General features: G+C 35.2%; 2 protein-coding genes, 1 long non-coding RNA gene and 1 pseudogene across 5 annotated transcripts in view; 2 read left to right on the forward strand and 2 right to left on the reverse strand.

Moving 5' to 3' along the window:
* Positions 1-2,383, forward strand: part of LOC111460955 (methylcrotonoyl-CoA carboxylase subunit alpha, mitochondrial) — an 11,066-nt gene extending 8,683 nt beyond the window's left edge. The window contains exons 14-16 of one of the 2 annotated variants that reach the window (XM_023104339.1): positions 52-297; positions 385-480; positions 2,181-2,383. In XM_023104339.1, the coding sequence (XP_022960107.1) occupies positions 52-297; positions 385-480; positions 2,181-2,189 (351 nt within the window). In that variant the 3' untranslated portion in view covers positions 2,190-2,383. Of the gene's footprint in view, positions 298-384; positions 481-2,180 lie in introns of those variants that run through there. The other variant, XM_023104340.1, reaches the window with a different exon arrangement.
* A 3,829-nt stretch (positions 2,384-6,212) lies between these two features.
* Positions 6,213-10,152, forward strand: LOC111460911 (serine/threonine-protein kinase HT1-like). 2 transcript variants are annotated; one of them, XM_023104277.1, is made up of 7 exons: positions 6,213-6,383; positions 6,542-7,206; positions 8,108-8,229; positions 8,990-9,198; positions 9,282-9,456; positions 9,537-9,671; positions 9,744-10,152. In XM_023104277.1, the coding sequence occupies exons 2-7, from the start codon at positions 6,843-6,845 to the stop codon at positions 9,948-9,950; spliced, it is 1,212 nt and encodes a 403-aa protein (XP_022960045.1). In that variant the 5' UTR covers positions 6,213-6,383; positions 6,542-6,842; the 3' UTR covers positions 9,951-10,152. The 2 variants fall into 2 exon arrangements, with proteins under 2 accessions (XP_022960045.1, XP_022960044.1); XM_023104276.1 differs by having other exon boundaries at positions 6,213-7,206.
* On the reverse strand, positions 9,112-10,222 carry LOC111460914. The gene is made up of 3 exons (XR_002713492.1): positions 10,128-10,222; positions 9,898-9,973; positions 9,112-9,831 (listed from the first exon to the last, which is right to left on the reverse strand). It is a non-coding gene; the product is annotated as an uncharacterized LOC111460914 (long non-coding RNA).
* A 327-nt stretch (positions 10,223-10,549) lies between these two features.
* Positions 10,550-12,106, reverse strand: LOC111460913 (annotated as a pseudogene).
* Between the last annotated feature and the right edge of the window lie 2,091 nt (positions 12,107-14,197).

Consider the following 14,197-nt stretch of genomic DNA (forward strand, 5'->3'; position numbering starts at 1 on the left):
CCCCCCCCCACTCTCCTTCTGTATTCTTCATTGGAAATTTTTTGAGTTCAGGATCAGACAAAGCATGTACATATATGGCATGGGTCACAACATCATCACTTCAAACAGAAGTTGGGGGTAAATTTATCAGAAGAAGATGAATCACAACATAAGCCTGGTTTTGAGGCAGCATCCCACCACCCCGAAGGAACTGTTGTTGCTCCCATGGCTGGTTTGGTGGTCAAGGTTCTAGTGAAAAATGGTGATCAAGTTGGAGAAGGGCAATCTGTGTTGGTCCTTGAAGCAATGAAAATGGAGGTTTGCAACTGAACCGTGTGTATTTTAATGTTCAGTAACTCTCTTTCCACCAATTGCAGTTCTAATATTCCACTCTTGAATTTTCAGCACGTTGTGAAAGCTCCCATTGCTGGACAAATCCATGGCCTACATGTTGCAGCAGGTCAGCAGGTTTCTGATGGGAGTATTTTGTTTAGTGTCAAGGTAAGCTATTTACCTTTAGAACTATTTCATGGACTATATTGATTATCTTTTTTGTGGGAGACTTAGATGAATGCATTTAGATTATAATGAAACATAATAAGCAATAAGCATATCATAACTGATTTTGCAACCAGCCTAATTTTGTACCCTCAAGGTTCCCATCACCTCTGTATTTAATGTTTAATGGTTAAAGTCGGATTAATTTTTTCAAATTTATTTCCTATAGGTAAGTTGGTGTTACTCTCTGTTGCGGAAACTTGAAAATTTGGGAGAATATTTTATAGGAAATGAAGTTGTTTATGGGCTCTTGTTGACTGCAAGTTCTCAACTCCTTAGGTTTGGCAAGTGGCAAGTCTTGGTATCAAAGTTAGGGTTAGCTTGAGGCTTCATATTGAATGTTGCAAGGCATCGTGAATACTTTGGATATTTGAATGCTGTCTAGATTCGTTGTGGAAACTTGAAAAGTCTGGGGACAATACTTTATAGGAAACGAAATTGTTCATAGGGTATTGGGGTCTTGTTGAGTGCAGTTCTTACCTCATAATTGGCAATGGGAAAATCTAGGTTATCAAAGCTAGGATTATTATCTGGTATAAGGTGAGTTTGATTTTCAGTGATCGTAGGAGTTACTTTCAAAAGCTTGAAATTATTCTCCAGGGATTGAGCTCCATTTTAGTTACTTCATTTGACCTTCCTTCTTTAGGACATTCCAATGCTGATATGGACTCTCCAGTTGGTCAAATCTTGGGGAGTGGTTCTTCTACACCCACACCCATTTAGGTAGAATTTTTTTCCTTGACGACTCCACAACTCAACTGTCAAATGAAAATCTTACTCCAGAAATCTCACTAAGAAGAAATCAAGTCTCTTTACTAGAATAGTCTTCTGTAAGAACCTTTGGAGATCCCCCATTCCTAGAGTTGCAAGTTCTTTTTGTGATCTCTCCGTCATTGTGTGTCCTGTGAATAGTGATGATCGTCTGTGTCAAATCGGTTTCCTGTTTGCGTGTGGAAGAACAGTCTGGTTTAATGCTACTAGGGGATTATTTCGGCACCTTTGGATCCGTAATCATAGAAGGTTTATTGAAGGGGCTGTAAAGGAGATTAGCGCTTTCTTTAGTATTGTTTTACATGTTCCAAGTGCAGTGCTAGTAGAACTGTCATTATATCCACCCTCCGGAGAAAAAGAAAGTAAATCCAACAAAATCCCATTTTCTCCTAGAAAAGGGAGGTACAAACAAAACTCTGTTTATTCGATCTTTTTGTTGGAGAGATGATAGGAGGAGAGAATAGAGAAAAAGAAAAAAAGGGGGCATTTTCTTGTATTTTACTTGCACAGCTGGTGGGCTTAATAGCATGGATATTGAGGTACACGTATTTAACAACTCAAATTGAATTATTTTCTTTTACATAAATGCCTAAGCCATCAACCTGTAGTCTAAATTTCTTTAATGAGAGAGTTCATCGATATAGTTTTGTAGATAAAATATACATTGCTAACTTGAAGAATTTAGCCTCATACCATTTCTCAGAAGAGTAGCATCTCTCTTTGATTAGTATATTGGCCACATCTGTCATCTTAAATGTGGCTTTTAATTGTCTTCAAATGTTAGTACCTCTTTCCAATTGGCTTGTAATATCATTTCTTGAATTGTTAGACTGAGTTTGATTAGAAGTTGAAATAAATTGTGGTTTCTGCAGAAAAACTAGAAATAATGGAACGTCTTCTTTCCTGACAATGTCAAGGTACGGCTCATTTTAGCTTCTTCATGCTATGACGACCATTGAAGGGGTTGTTGTGCTGTCACCTCTGTTCAATTAAAATAAATGTTGTATATGATCATTGTGACTCAATAAAAAAACATCACTTGTTAATTTAATACATTATCTCTCCCTCTCCCCTGGCTACTTTTCCCACTTATAATATTATTACGCATGATCGTGATTCTAATCAGTCGTGGCAGGTTTTTGCATAACATGATGCTTTGACCTAGGCGTTTGGAATTTTTAGCCTCGTAAGTCTTGAAACTTTCAAAATTGTTTATTTAGTTTTTATATTTCCAAAGGTTCTAAATAGATAGTTAAAACTTTCATGATTATATTTACTAAGTTCCTACCTATATTTCAAAATGTTACTTGATTTTCGATCGATCTTTCAATTTTGTGTTGAATAACTTCTTGTCAATGATTCGTTGAATACTAATGTGAAACAACATTTTGTAGTTATATAAGGATTATGTGATAAGTTAATCTTGGATATTAAATTAATGGAGTTAACAACATACTTTAAAGAAATTAGATCGAGTTTTATCCTATCATCTATAAGAGGAATCTAGTCTCTCTCTTAGATTGGTAAGACCTGTGATAATCTTTTTTTTACTATCATTGTGTACGTTGTTCGTTCTCTTCCATTTGTCAATTTTTTCTCTAAAGAATTAACATTCAAGAATCAGTACTGTACTTCGCTATTAGATTTGTGTTTCAATGGTGTCTGAACTTCCTGAAGATGGAGAGATGCATGTTAAAATTGAAGGAACAATTATTCTTTTTATTTTATTTTTTATTTTTTTATCACCATGTTGTTCTTTAACCTTACAAAATTTCCTATTAAATTTAGAGATATTCCCGTAAACCTTTCTAGTATGTTTTATTGTAACATTATATTGAAATACGCTTAACTGATTGAGCTACCAAAAAGAAAATTACATTTGGTTTGTATAGGCAGTAAATATTGATTCTTTTAAGACTTTCTTAGTCATGATTTCATCTTTTCATGATCACTCTCTCGTTTGAATGTAGTCTTAGTTTATTCATATTTCTTTCATATCTAGAATCATATTTTTTAGACTCAAACCAATTGGGGCCGATTTAATTTTTTTTAGAGAATTTTTGTTTGAAGATCGTACATGAAATGAGCCGAAAAAGGCAGAAATTAGGTTTAGGTTTCTATATATAAGATTACGAAACAGAAGTATCGTTGTTTTGCACAACCACAGATTTTTGAATTCAATGGAATTATTGAGTTTCCATTTGAGGAGAAGAGCTTATAGAGTACACAATATGGAAACTTGTTTTGTGTTTATTGAGTATACCCTTTGCTGAACAGTAATCACATTCAATTCAAAGTCTACAACAACTTTTCAAAGAACCTCTCAATTTCATCGACCATATAACGTCCACTCACTTACTGTTTCTGCCGTGTTCATCCAACCAACTCTATGAAATAAATATAATTCTTTGTTCAAAATTGATTTGAGTTGTAGGTTGTGCAAATTATATAGCAAGATGTTGACTGTTCATGTACTTCATCATTTATGAAGAGTTTAGATTTTTGTAAATTTTGTTAGGGGAAGTTCAGAAATCAAAATGAAACTCGAGGACTAAAACGGGAAAAGTTTAAGAACCGAAACGAAATATGTATAAAAATTCATGGTCGAACCCAAAAAAGGTTTTTTTTTTTCCTTTGGGGTTTTAAAGTGGTCGTTGTTAGGATGAACTTGGCCAAAGGTTAGGCAGTCAAAAAAATAGAGCATCAATACCAAAATTGAAAGCATTGATGGAAAGAGTTTGAGAAGATTGGAGATTCTTAAAGAGTTTGTGAGGAGAGGTCAACACTTTTGGCTTTGCTAAGTTCATCAAAATGTCTTCATACATATTTTTTTTCTTAAAAAAGAGATTTTAAAACCGACCCAATGGATTAGATTCTGAAATTTGCTGACTCAGGTATAAAGTTGAGCTGGTTTGAGTTGTTCCGTTCTTCGTTTTAGATCATTTATTTGATAAACATGTTTTTTTAATTCATCTCATTTCTTGAATGATTAGAATATTGTGAAAATTAATGAATTTCATTTTCATCCAAAACTTTCCCATTTTTTCAACCATATTATGGATTACTTATGTCACCCAAGTCCACCTCTAATAAATATTATTCTATTTGGACTTTCTTTTATCGGATTCCACATCGAAAAATGTCATTGATGGCGCATGTTGTTACTATTTGACCATTATTAAATATAATCCATGAATGAAAATGACATCATTCATTAAGGGTTCTTTCTATTTGGTGGTAAGAGACATTTTAAAAATTTTGAGGAGAAGCCTGAAAGGAAAAATTCAAGAGGACAATATCTGAGATTAGGTTGATACTTTGCTATTAATGGTAGTAGGTGTGTTGTTTATCTGTTTGCATTTTAAACCTTTTTTATATTTAAAAAATCAATTTTGGTAGGTAGGTCAATTTATTTTGTTTCCCAAAATTTTCTATTTCATCAAATCTGATCGTTAAATTTGGATAAGCGTTACAATTTTAGCTTATACTAGACTTTCGATACATTCATCTAGACATGTAACTTAAAAATGATCCAAAGTCCAATAACTTTCACATAAATCGAACTCTTAATAAATAAATGAACAAGATCAATCATTGAATGAATTCTTCGAAACGGTTAAATTTCATAAAAGTCTAATGTGACCTGAAATTATAACTGATTGAATCCAATAAATATAATTTTTTAGAATAAAATTTTGAGGTCCAAATTCACGCTTCTAGAAAAGTTTTAAAAAAATTCTCTAAAAATAAAAGAAAAGGTTAATAAAAGATTTAAAAGGATATGAATTTTGGAGGCATTATGCTTGAATAATCCAAATTTTGTCAAAAAAAAAAAAAAGAATATGCTTAGGATCCATTTTTTTAGTCAAATTCCATTTATACCCCTCACCCACTTTGTAAGTTAATTTTTAACGTGCGTCGTTGAGGAACATAAAATCATTCAAAAACTAGATAAATCGAGACTTTAACGCAACCCTTGTGATGACCTCCTCGCCATTTGCACGAAAAACAAGCAACAACAATACTAACTCGAAATGACAATGATAAAGAGCACCACGTCAATAGTCACACTGTAGTGATATGAATTCGAGATGGAAACAACGAAGATCATTGCACCCAATGCTACGTTGCAGTGATAGAAATCTAAGATAACAACAACGAAGTTTACCATGCTACACGTCATGTTACAGCGATTACTCTAAAAGTTTCGTGCAGCAAAGAACGATGGTACTAGCATTACAACGATGGAGAATGAAGACGTTGTGGTCAAAGGTTAAAAGGAGGACGGGCAATGGTATAGTGAAAGGCAAAGATCACATGACGCAAAATGATTGCAAATGAGCTGAAAGAAACAAGTCGAAGAACAAAAACCTCATCTCAAACTTGACTTTTATACCCGATGACTAAAGCTTTCATTTTGTTTGTTACACGTCAATTTATAATTGGTCCCAATTTAATAATACGTGACATCATCATTAATTTATAAATAACGAAATTGACCCAAATTTCTTATTCAACCAAATTATTTAAATAAAAAGGACAATTAAGTCATTTTATTATTAATAATACAATATTTACTTTTATAAAAATATTTGTAATAATAAAGATGAATATAACAATAGGGTCATTTTCGGAATTTCACTAAACAAACCGAATTTTGTACGACACATCCAAAATTAATTAATAAACCAAAATAAAATCAAATACCGTTAAATCCGTTGAAGGCAAAGCGTGGCGTATCAAACGGCCTCGTTCTTCGTTGTTCTTTTTGTTTTGGCATTCAAAAATCTGAAAGAATTTCCATTAATTATTCATCTTTTTCAGAAAAAATAATAATAATTAATATTAATTAATTAAAAATCTCCATTTTTTTTTGCCCCAATTTTCCATTTAATCGATTTTGCGATGCCCCATCAATCCACTTTTGTTCTGATTCTCTCAATGTACTTTCCAATTCTTTCCTCTATAAATTGCTGTCCACAAAACCCACCACGCGCCCTTCTTTTCTTCCACCAATTCATTTCATCACTATTGTCTCTCTGTTCTCTCTGTTCTCTCTGTTTCTTTTGTTTTCGGTATTAGTTTTGACTTCCGTCGACGTTTTTGCTTTGTTTCTTCTGATTATCATTGTTTTCTTTACGATTCTTTGCAATTCTTCATCTGGGTCGGATTCTCCGGGCTGTTTTATCGCCTGAATTTGTAGAATCTGATCGATGATGATCAAATTTTGCAGTTTTCACCTCTCTGGTTCGTGGGCTGCCTCGAACAGTTCGTAGTTTATCGAGATTTTAATCTTCCAGTACTCAATTATTTTACTTAGCGTTTGAATTCCGTAGTTGATTCTTATTTATATATATATATATATACTCATTGATTTTTTTCTTCTACTCATCTTCATCAAGTTTTTTGAACAAATTTCTTGGTCTGGTTTTTATGCCTTCTATGTGTTTGTGAAAAGTCCCCAGTGGGTTTAGACTTCCTTTGTTTCTTTTTTCCTCTTTACTTTCAAGCTATCTGTCCATAAGTATTGAAACATGGATTTAGTAAATGCGGGCGAGGCCAGTGATGCTCCGGCGGGTAAGAACTCCGGTAATCAAGTGGCGGACATTGTTTCCGGTAAGACTAGTAATCCCGGAGAGAAGGATCTGGGTTCAAAATTGGAGACAGGAAGCAAAAGCAGTAAGGATATGGTTTTTCGAGCGGATAAGATTGATTTCAAGAATTGGGATATTCAGCTGGACAAGCACTTGAGCAGGGCTTGGTCGAGGGACAGGGAAGTGCCTGCCAAAAAGGAAGAATGGGAGATTGACTTGTCTAAACTTGATATCAGATACGTCAAAGCTCATGGAACTTTTGGTACCATTTACAGAGGAAATTATGATGGCAATGATGTTGCAGGTAATTTCAGCCTCTTTTTAGTGTATTTTTCGTTGTGTAGATGAACATTAGATATGAACAGTTCTCAATTGATGAAGAGGGTCCATCTTTGTTCGATTTAGTTGTGAATAATGCCTTTTTTTTCTTCCCGTCCTCTTGTTTGCATGTACCTATTAGCCAAATCATCCCTGCAGGTAGTTTTATATTCACATATGCAACTTTTTGAAGGTGATAGTATAACACCTCAAACCCACCGCTAGTCGAGATTGTTCTTTTTGGACATTCCCTTTTGGACTTCCTCTCAAGATTTTTAAAGTGTCTATGCTAGAGAGAGGTTTCCACCCCCTTATAAAGAATGTTTTGTTCTCCTCTCCAAACCGATGTGAGATCTCACAATCCACCCCTCCAGGGCCTAGCATTCTTGCTGGCACTCGTTCTCTTCTCCAATCAATTGGGACCCCCCAAATCCACCCCCTTCAGAGCTCAGCGTCCTTGCTGGCACACCGCCTCGTGTCTACCCCTTTCGAGGCTTAGCCTTATCGTTGGCACATCGCCCAATGTCTGACTTTGATATCATTTGTAACAGCCCAAGCCTACCGCTAACATATATATTGTTTTCTTTGAGCTTTCCTTTTCAGGGCTTCCTTTCAAGGCTTTTAAAACGCGTCTGTTAGGAAAAAGTTTCCACACCCGTATAAATCATGCTTAGTTCTTCTCCTCAACCGATGTTGTAGCTAGTTTAGATTCTAGTTTTCCTCAACCGATGTTGTAGCTAGTTTAGATTCTAGTTTACCTTAAATCTGATCGAGATACAATAGAATTGATAACATTTTGGAAGTAATTTCAGCTCCACACATAAAAGACTATAGCAAGAGTTCTTGCTTTGTATATAGCTTTTATGGTGATATTCTGAATATTGCAGTGAAAGTGCTTGATTGGGGGGAGGACGGTGTCTCCTCAGTCGCTGAAATTGCTGCTCTTCGAACATCTTTTCGCCAGGAAGTTGCTGTTTGGCATAAGCTTGACCATCCCAATGTTGCAAAGGTACGACTTCTGAAGGCGTTTACATGCAGATTATGGTATTATACTATGTCAAACAAATCAAACCATTCATTCTTATTGTGATGCTGTTCTCTACTTTTTCATTAAACAGCTTAGAGATTATGCTAACAGAGATGGATGTGATTCTTTACCTTTGATTCTTACACTATTCTAAATGTTTAGATGCTTCAAAGTATAAGTTGTTTCATCGGCATGATTCGACCTCTAACCTAACGTTCAGAATAAGAATCCATTCAAGTTGCTCCAGCTGAAAATTTTTAGTTTTTAGTTTTTAGTTTTTTTTTTTCGTTCTCTGGAGTTCTTGTTTTTAACTTTATGTAAGTCCACCGCTAGTGGATTTTGTTTGGGCTTTTCTTTTCGGACTTTCCCTCAAGGTTTTAAAACGCGTCTATTAGAGAGAGGTTTTCACACTTTTATAAAGAATGCTTCGTTCCCCTCTTCGATCGATGTGGAATCTCACAATTCACCTCCTTCGGGGCCCAGCGTCCTCGCTGGCACATTGCATGGTGTTCACCCCTCTTCGGGGTATAGCCTCCTCGTTGGCATATCGCCCGATGGCTAGATTTGATACCATTTGTAAGGGCCCCAGCCACCACTGGCAGATATTGTCCTCTTTGGGTTTTTCCTCCCGAGCTTCCCCTCAAAATTTTAAAACGTGTCTGCTAGAGAGAAATTTTCGTTTTATTTATTCACTGTGCTTGATATGTGAGGATCAAATAATAACATAACGTTTCTCATGCAGTTTTTTGGAGCATCAATGGGGACGTACAACCTTAAAATCCCTTCACAAAACTCATCAAGTGATGGTAACCAATCTTTTCCTTCAAGGGCTTGCTGCGTTGTTGTTGAGTATCTTCCAGGAGGAACACTAAAGGGATTTTTAATAAAAAATAGGAAAAAGAAACTTGCACTTAAGGTTGTAATTCAACTTGTTTTGGATCTTTCTAGAGGGTAAGTAAACATTTACAAATCATTCCAATATGCCAATGTTTTGGATTTGAGTTTTGAGGCTATTGCATATTTTGATCTTGCAGTTTGAGCTATCTACACTCCAAAAAGATTGTACACCGTGATATCAAAACAGAAAATGTGCTGCTAGATGCTCAGAAGACTCTGAAAATCGTTGATTTTGGCGTCGCCCGAGTCGAAGCACAGAACCCAAGGGATATGACTGGAGAGACTGGCACCCTTGGTTACATGGCCCCAGAGGTTTCTTAGTCATAGAATGCTTGACCTTAACAGATCCAATTCTCATTTGAATTGTAATTTTGACAAGATTTCTTCTACAGGTCCTTGATGGCAAGCCTTATAATCGTAAATGTGATGTGTATAGTTTTGGTATATGTTTGTGGGAAACATATTGTTGCGATATGCCTTACCCAGATCTCAGTTTTGCTGAAGTCTCATCTGCAGTTGTGCAGCAGGTATGTTGATTTCTTCTAAAGGTTGTGACTTTTCATTCTTCACACCATAAATATAAACACTCTTTGCAACAGAATTTACGACCAGAAATCCCTCGATGTTGCCCGAGTTCCTTGGCAAATATCATGAGAAGATGTTGGGATGCAAATCCAGAAAGGCGACCTGACATGGATGAGGTTGTAAAATTGTTGGAAGCCATTGATACAAGCAAGGGAGGTGGCATGATACCCGAAGACCAGGCATCTCGTTGTTTCTGCTTCGGCAAGCCTCGTGGTCCTTAGTTTCTCGATGCCATTCACTATGCCTGCCATTTACTTGCAGATGAAGATGGTTGGGACTGGGAGAAGACATTGGCAAACAGATGATCCATTATAGAAGAATTCATTGATTCACAGAATACAATTCTCAAGGTTTTATAGTCTGAACTTGAATCAAATACTGAATAATGAAATGTGAACCTGTAATTATATTTTGTTTGTTGCATGGATTTGCATTCATGTGAATGCTTTGTTAGAACAGCTGATTGCATGGGTTTGCATTCCCTCAACATTCTCTTTTCTTTCTCTACATAGCCTTTCCCCCCTGCCTGCCCGACCGGGCTCTCTTTTCCTCTTTTCCTTCTGGGAGAAGGAAACATTATTCTTCTCCTCCCGAGTTTGCACGGTTAGCAGCTGCTCTCTATTTTCGAATGCAGCTCTTGTTTTCTGTCTCTCTTCATACGATTCTTCAGTGTCTCTGTTTTCCCGAGTCTTCCTACCAGTAGACCGTGACCAATCTTGCTTCTCATTCTCTTCTAGGGGTGGCATTCTAAGATCCCATATCGGTTGGAGAGTGGAATGAAGCACTCTTTATACGGGTGTAGAAATCTCCCCCTAGTAGATGTGTTTTAAAACCGTGAGGCTGACGGCAATACGTAACAAGCTAAAGTGGACAATATCTACTAGAGATGGGCTTGGGCTGTTTTTATAGGCAGCTACAAGATTGATGGACCGCCTTTGTAGCCGTGGCGTTTCAGTGTATCAAAGTCCACAGCAATGCTCTTCTGCTTTCCAGATTTGCCTGTAAACATGTAATAACATCAACAGAGAAATGAAGAAGCAAATTGCCTTCTTTATCATATTTAGAATATAGAGATGTTGCAAATACTACACCGCATTGAACTACATTTAATTGGTTGTTTTCTTTTGTTCACATCCAAGCCACTAGCCCCTCCATGTTCAATAGACTTAAAGATTGAGAATATTTAAAAGGCCACAGATACATTTAAAATCCCAACTCTTCCCATATTAGTCAAAAGGCCACACAAAAGTCTTCTTTCTATTTGAAGAGAGTTTCTTCAATATTAGTAAATAAACCAAAACAAGTTATGCATTTGTATATACGTTTAAGCGAGCTTAATCCGATCAATTCAACGTAAATGAACTCGGGAAAACTTAACATACTCATAACTGTAAGACATAACCAATGACTTCCATCTTATATTCTATCAAGCTAACAGTTGAGAGTATATACTCAGACCAAAAGCTAGGATATGCTTTTCAAACAAAATGTAGCATGTAGGGAAGACCCTCGTATCAGTGCATGGATTACTTTTTACATTACTTTCTGACATAATACGGTTTGCTTTATTTACTGAAAACGCAAAACAGAGAGACAAACGATTAAATGGATTCCATGAAGCTTTAAGATTAAAATGTCAAATTGAGGAGTACTAGAAATATTCCCAGGAAAGCAATTATAACCTCCAGTGTCTTTTTCTTTAGAGGACCAACCAGCTTTAACTCGAAAGTTTGCTTTTATTCTCGCCACTATCCTCATCAGCGTCTGAATCCGACTGTGATAAAGACGACTCTATAGATGACGACTTGTCCTCTTCATCACTCCATTTCATAGCCTTTTTCATCACAAAGCAACTCCAATCTGAAGCAAATTAACCAACAAAGACCTTTAAAATCAATCAACCAGAATCCAGAGAGGAAAAAAATGACAAACTCCTCTCCATCACAACAATAGATGAGAAATAAGGGAGAAAATTCATGAATTCATGAATTCATCAATTCATCAATTCATCACAAATCAGACACACAATTGAAGGTCTACGTATCAACTCAACTCCAAATCAAACAACGCAATGATTTCCTTGCTCAAACAACGTCAGAACTTGCCAAAATCGAGTACATTCCTAAAATTGAAACGCAAAATCCAGGAAATAGTATGAGTAGCAGAGAAGCAAGGATTGGAGAAAGAGAGAGCATTACCGAGCAAAAATCAGAAGCACGAAGCTGGCGAGTGTGCGTTGATCGGGAGATCGGGCTTCCAAAAATCTAGAAAATAGAAAATGAAGCCCTGCTTTTCCCGACAGGTCCAGAGGGGCTTAGGGTTTTTCATAAAAGTTAAATCCAATTCCAAACATTCATGATTCATGCCAGCCAGAAATTCGCTTAAAAATATCATAAATAAATATATAGTTTTAATAATAAATCTAAAATTTAAAAAGTTTTTAAAATAATATTTATACTTTTTTGTATTGGGCCTATTTCAACTAGCCTTTAACCATAAGCCCATTTGCCCTAACCTACTTTCAAAATATTATTCAATTAACAAAAATAATAATAAATATATATATAGGTAAAAATTTTAGAATTTACCATGTATTAAGAATCTTTCTCTAGTAGTCGTATTTTAAAATTGTGAGGCTGACGACGATACATCATGAGCCAAAGTGGACAATATCTACTAGCGGTGGGCTTGAGCTATTACAAACGGTATCAGAGCCAAACACTGGACAATGTGCCAGCGAGAACGCTAGACCCCAAGGAGGTGGAATGTGAGATCCAGCATCGAACGGAGAGGGGAACAAAAAATTTCTTATAAGGGTGTCGAAACCTCTCTCTAGCAGACACGTAATGGGGGAGCCTAGAAGGAAAGCCCAAAGATAACAATATCTGGATGAGTACTGGTTCCACTGCGTAACTCTGAAAGACACGTTTTAAAACTGTGAGACTGACGATGATAGGTAACAGGCTAATAAGATGTTTTCTTATCAAAGTGTGAAAACATCTCCCTTAGTAGACGCGTAATAGGGAAGCCCAGAAGAAAAAGTTCAAAGAGAATAGTATCTAGATGAGTATCGATTCCGCTGCGTAACTCTAAAAGACGTGTTTTAAAATTGTGATACTGACGATGATACGTTAACAAGCTAATAAGATGCCCAACATTTGACAATAAAATTTATAAAAAATAAATAACGGGTCGAAGAATATAATATTTGACTTTGACCTTACTCGAATAAAGGCCCACATAATTTCCCCTTTTATCCTTTTATCCAACCATCCCACTTTGTGTCTCCTCTTTGCATAAAAATAGAGAGGAAAATATGTTTGTTTTATATAACAAAAAAGAAAAAGAAAAAAGATATAAAATAATGTAAAATGTAAAAGGTAAATTTGAAGAGATAAGCTTAGGGTAAAAAAGCATAGCCGGGGTTAAAAAAAATGACAGAGGAAGGTAAATAAATGGGCATTAAATGAAGGAGGAGGACAATACCTGTTTTGATTTGATAGGGGACATGGATGGTAATGCAGCTTTTATGACATTTAATTGACATTTTATTTTTATTATTATTATATTATTATTATTTATCATTATTCCTATGGTCAATGCATATTTTTGTATATCTAATAAAATAATTAATTAAAAAAAACTTTATATTATATTTCCTATCCAAGTGAAACCTCTCACATCAATACAATCAATACAAATATTTATAAATAATCATTAAATATAAATTAGAAAAAAAAATCAGTCATCAATAATTGAAATTATAATCATTTTATAATTAAAATTTATAATATTTACCTCTTATGTGTGAATTCTGGCAGCGTTACGTGAGGTGAGGGGTAAATGCGTACATCGGCGTTCATTTACTGTGGTGAAATGGAATAAGTACGGTGGCTGTACGGTCCATTGGGCCGAATGTGTAAATAAAATTAGGTCCAATAATTGAGTATAAATAATAATATTAATATTATTATTGGATTTTAAACCCGTTTTAACACGTGGCGTCTTGAGAGAGCTTTACCTTACTTTAATATATATAAAATATTCTACGAAATTTTCAAATGAGATATAAATACGCGTTATCGGAATTTTAAGAGGGTTGAAATGGTAGAACTCGAGAACAAAAATTATAAGTTAAAATTAAATGAGTGAAAAATAGATGTTTGTTTTATAGAGATGTGACGAGCGTTTGATATGAAAAAATTAAATTTAATTGTTGCCCGAACTTTATGCAATGTTTAATAACTAGTAATGAAATAAAATATTTTAAGTTTATTGAGGAAAATAATAATAAAATAAAATAAAAATATTGGAATTTGAGAGAAGAATACATGAAAAGCAACATCAAAACCAAAACCCTAAATATATTCCCATGCTTCATGGTCATGAAAGGGACGTGAGCGCAAAGCCCATTCACAAACACCCAAAAATAATAATAATAAATAACTTTTTTTTTTTTTTTTTTTTT

Source organism: Cucurbita moschata, unplaced genomic scaffold, assembly GCF_002738365.1.
Source record: "Cucurbita moschata cultivar Rifu unplaced genomic scaffold, Cmos_1.0 Cmo_Scf00024, whole genome shotgun sequence".
Classification (NCBI taxonomy): domain Eukaryota; kingdom Viridiplantae; phylum Streptophyta; class Magnoliopsida; order Cucurbitales; family Cucurbitaceae; genus Cucurbita; species Cucurbita moschata.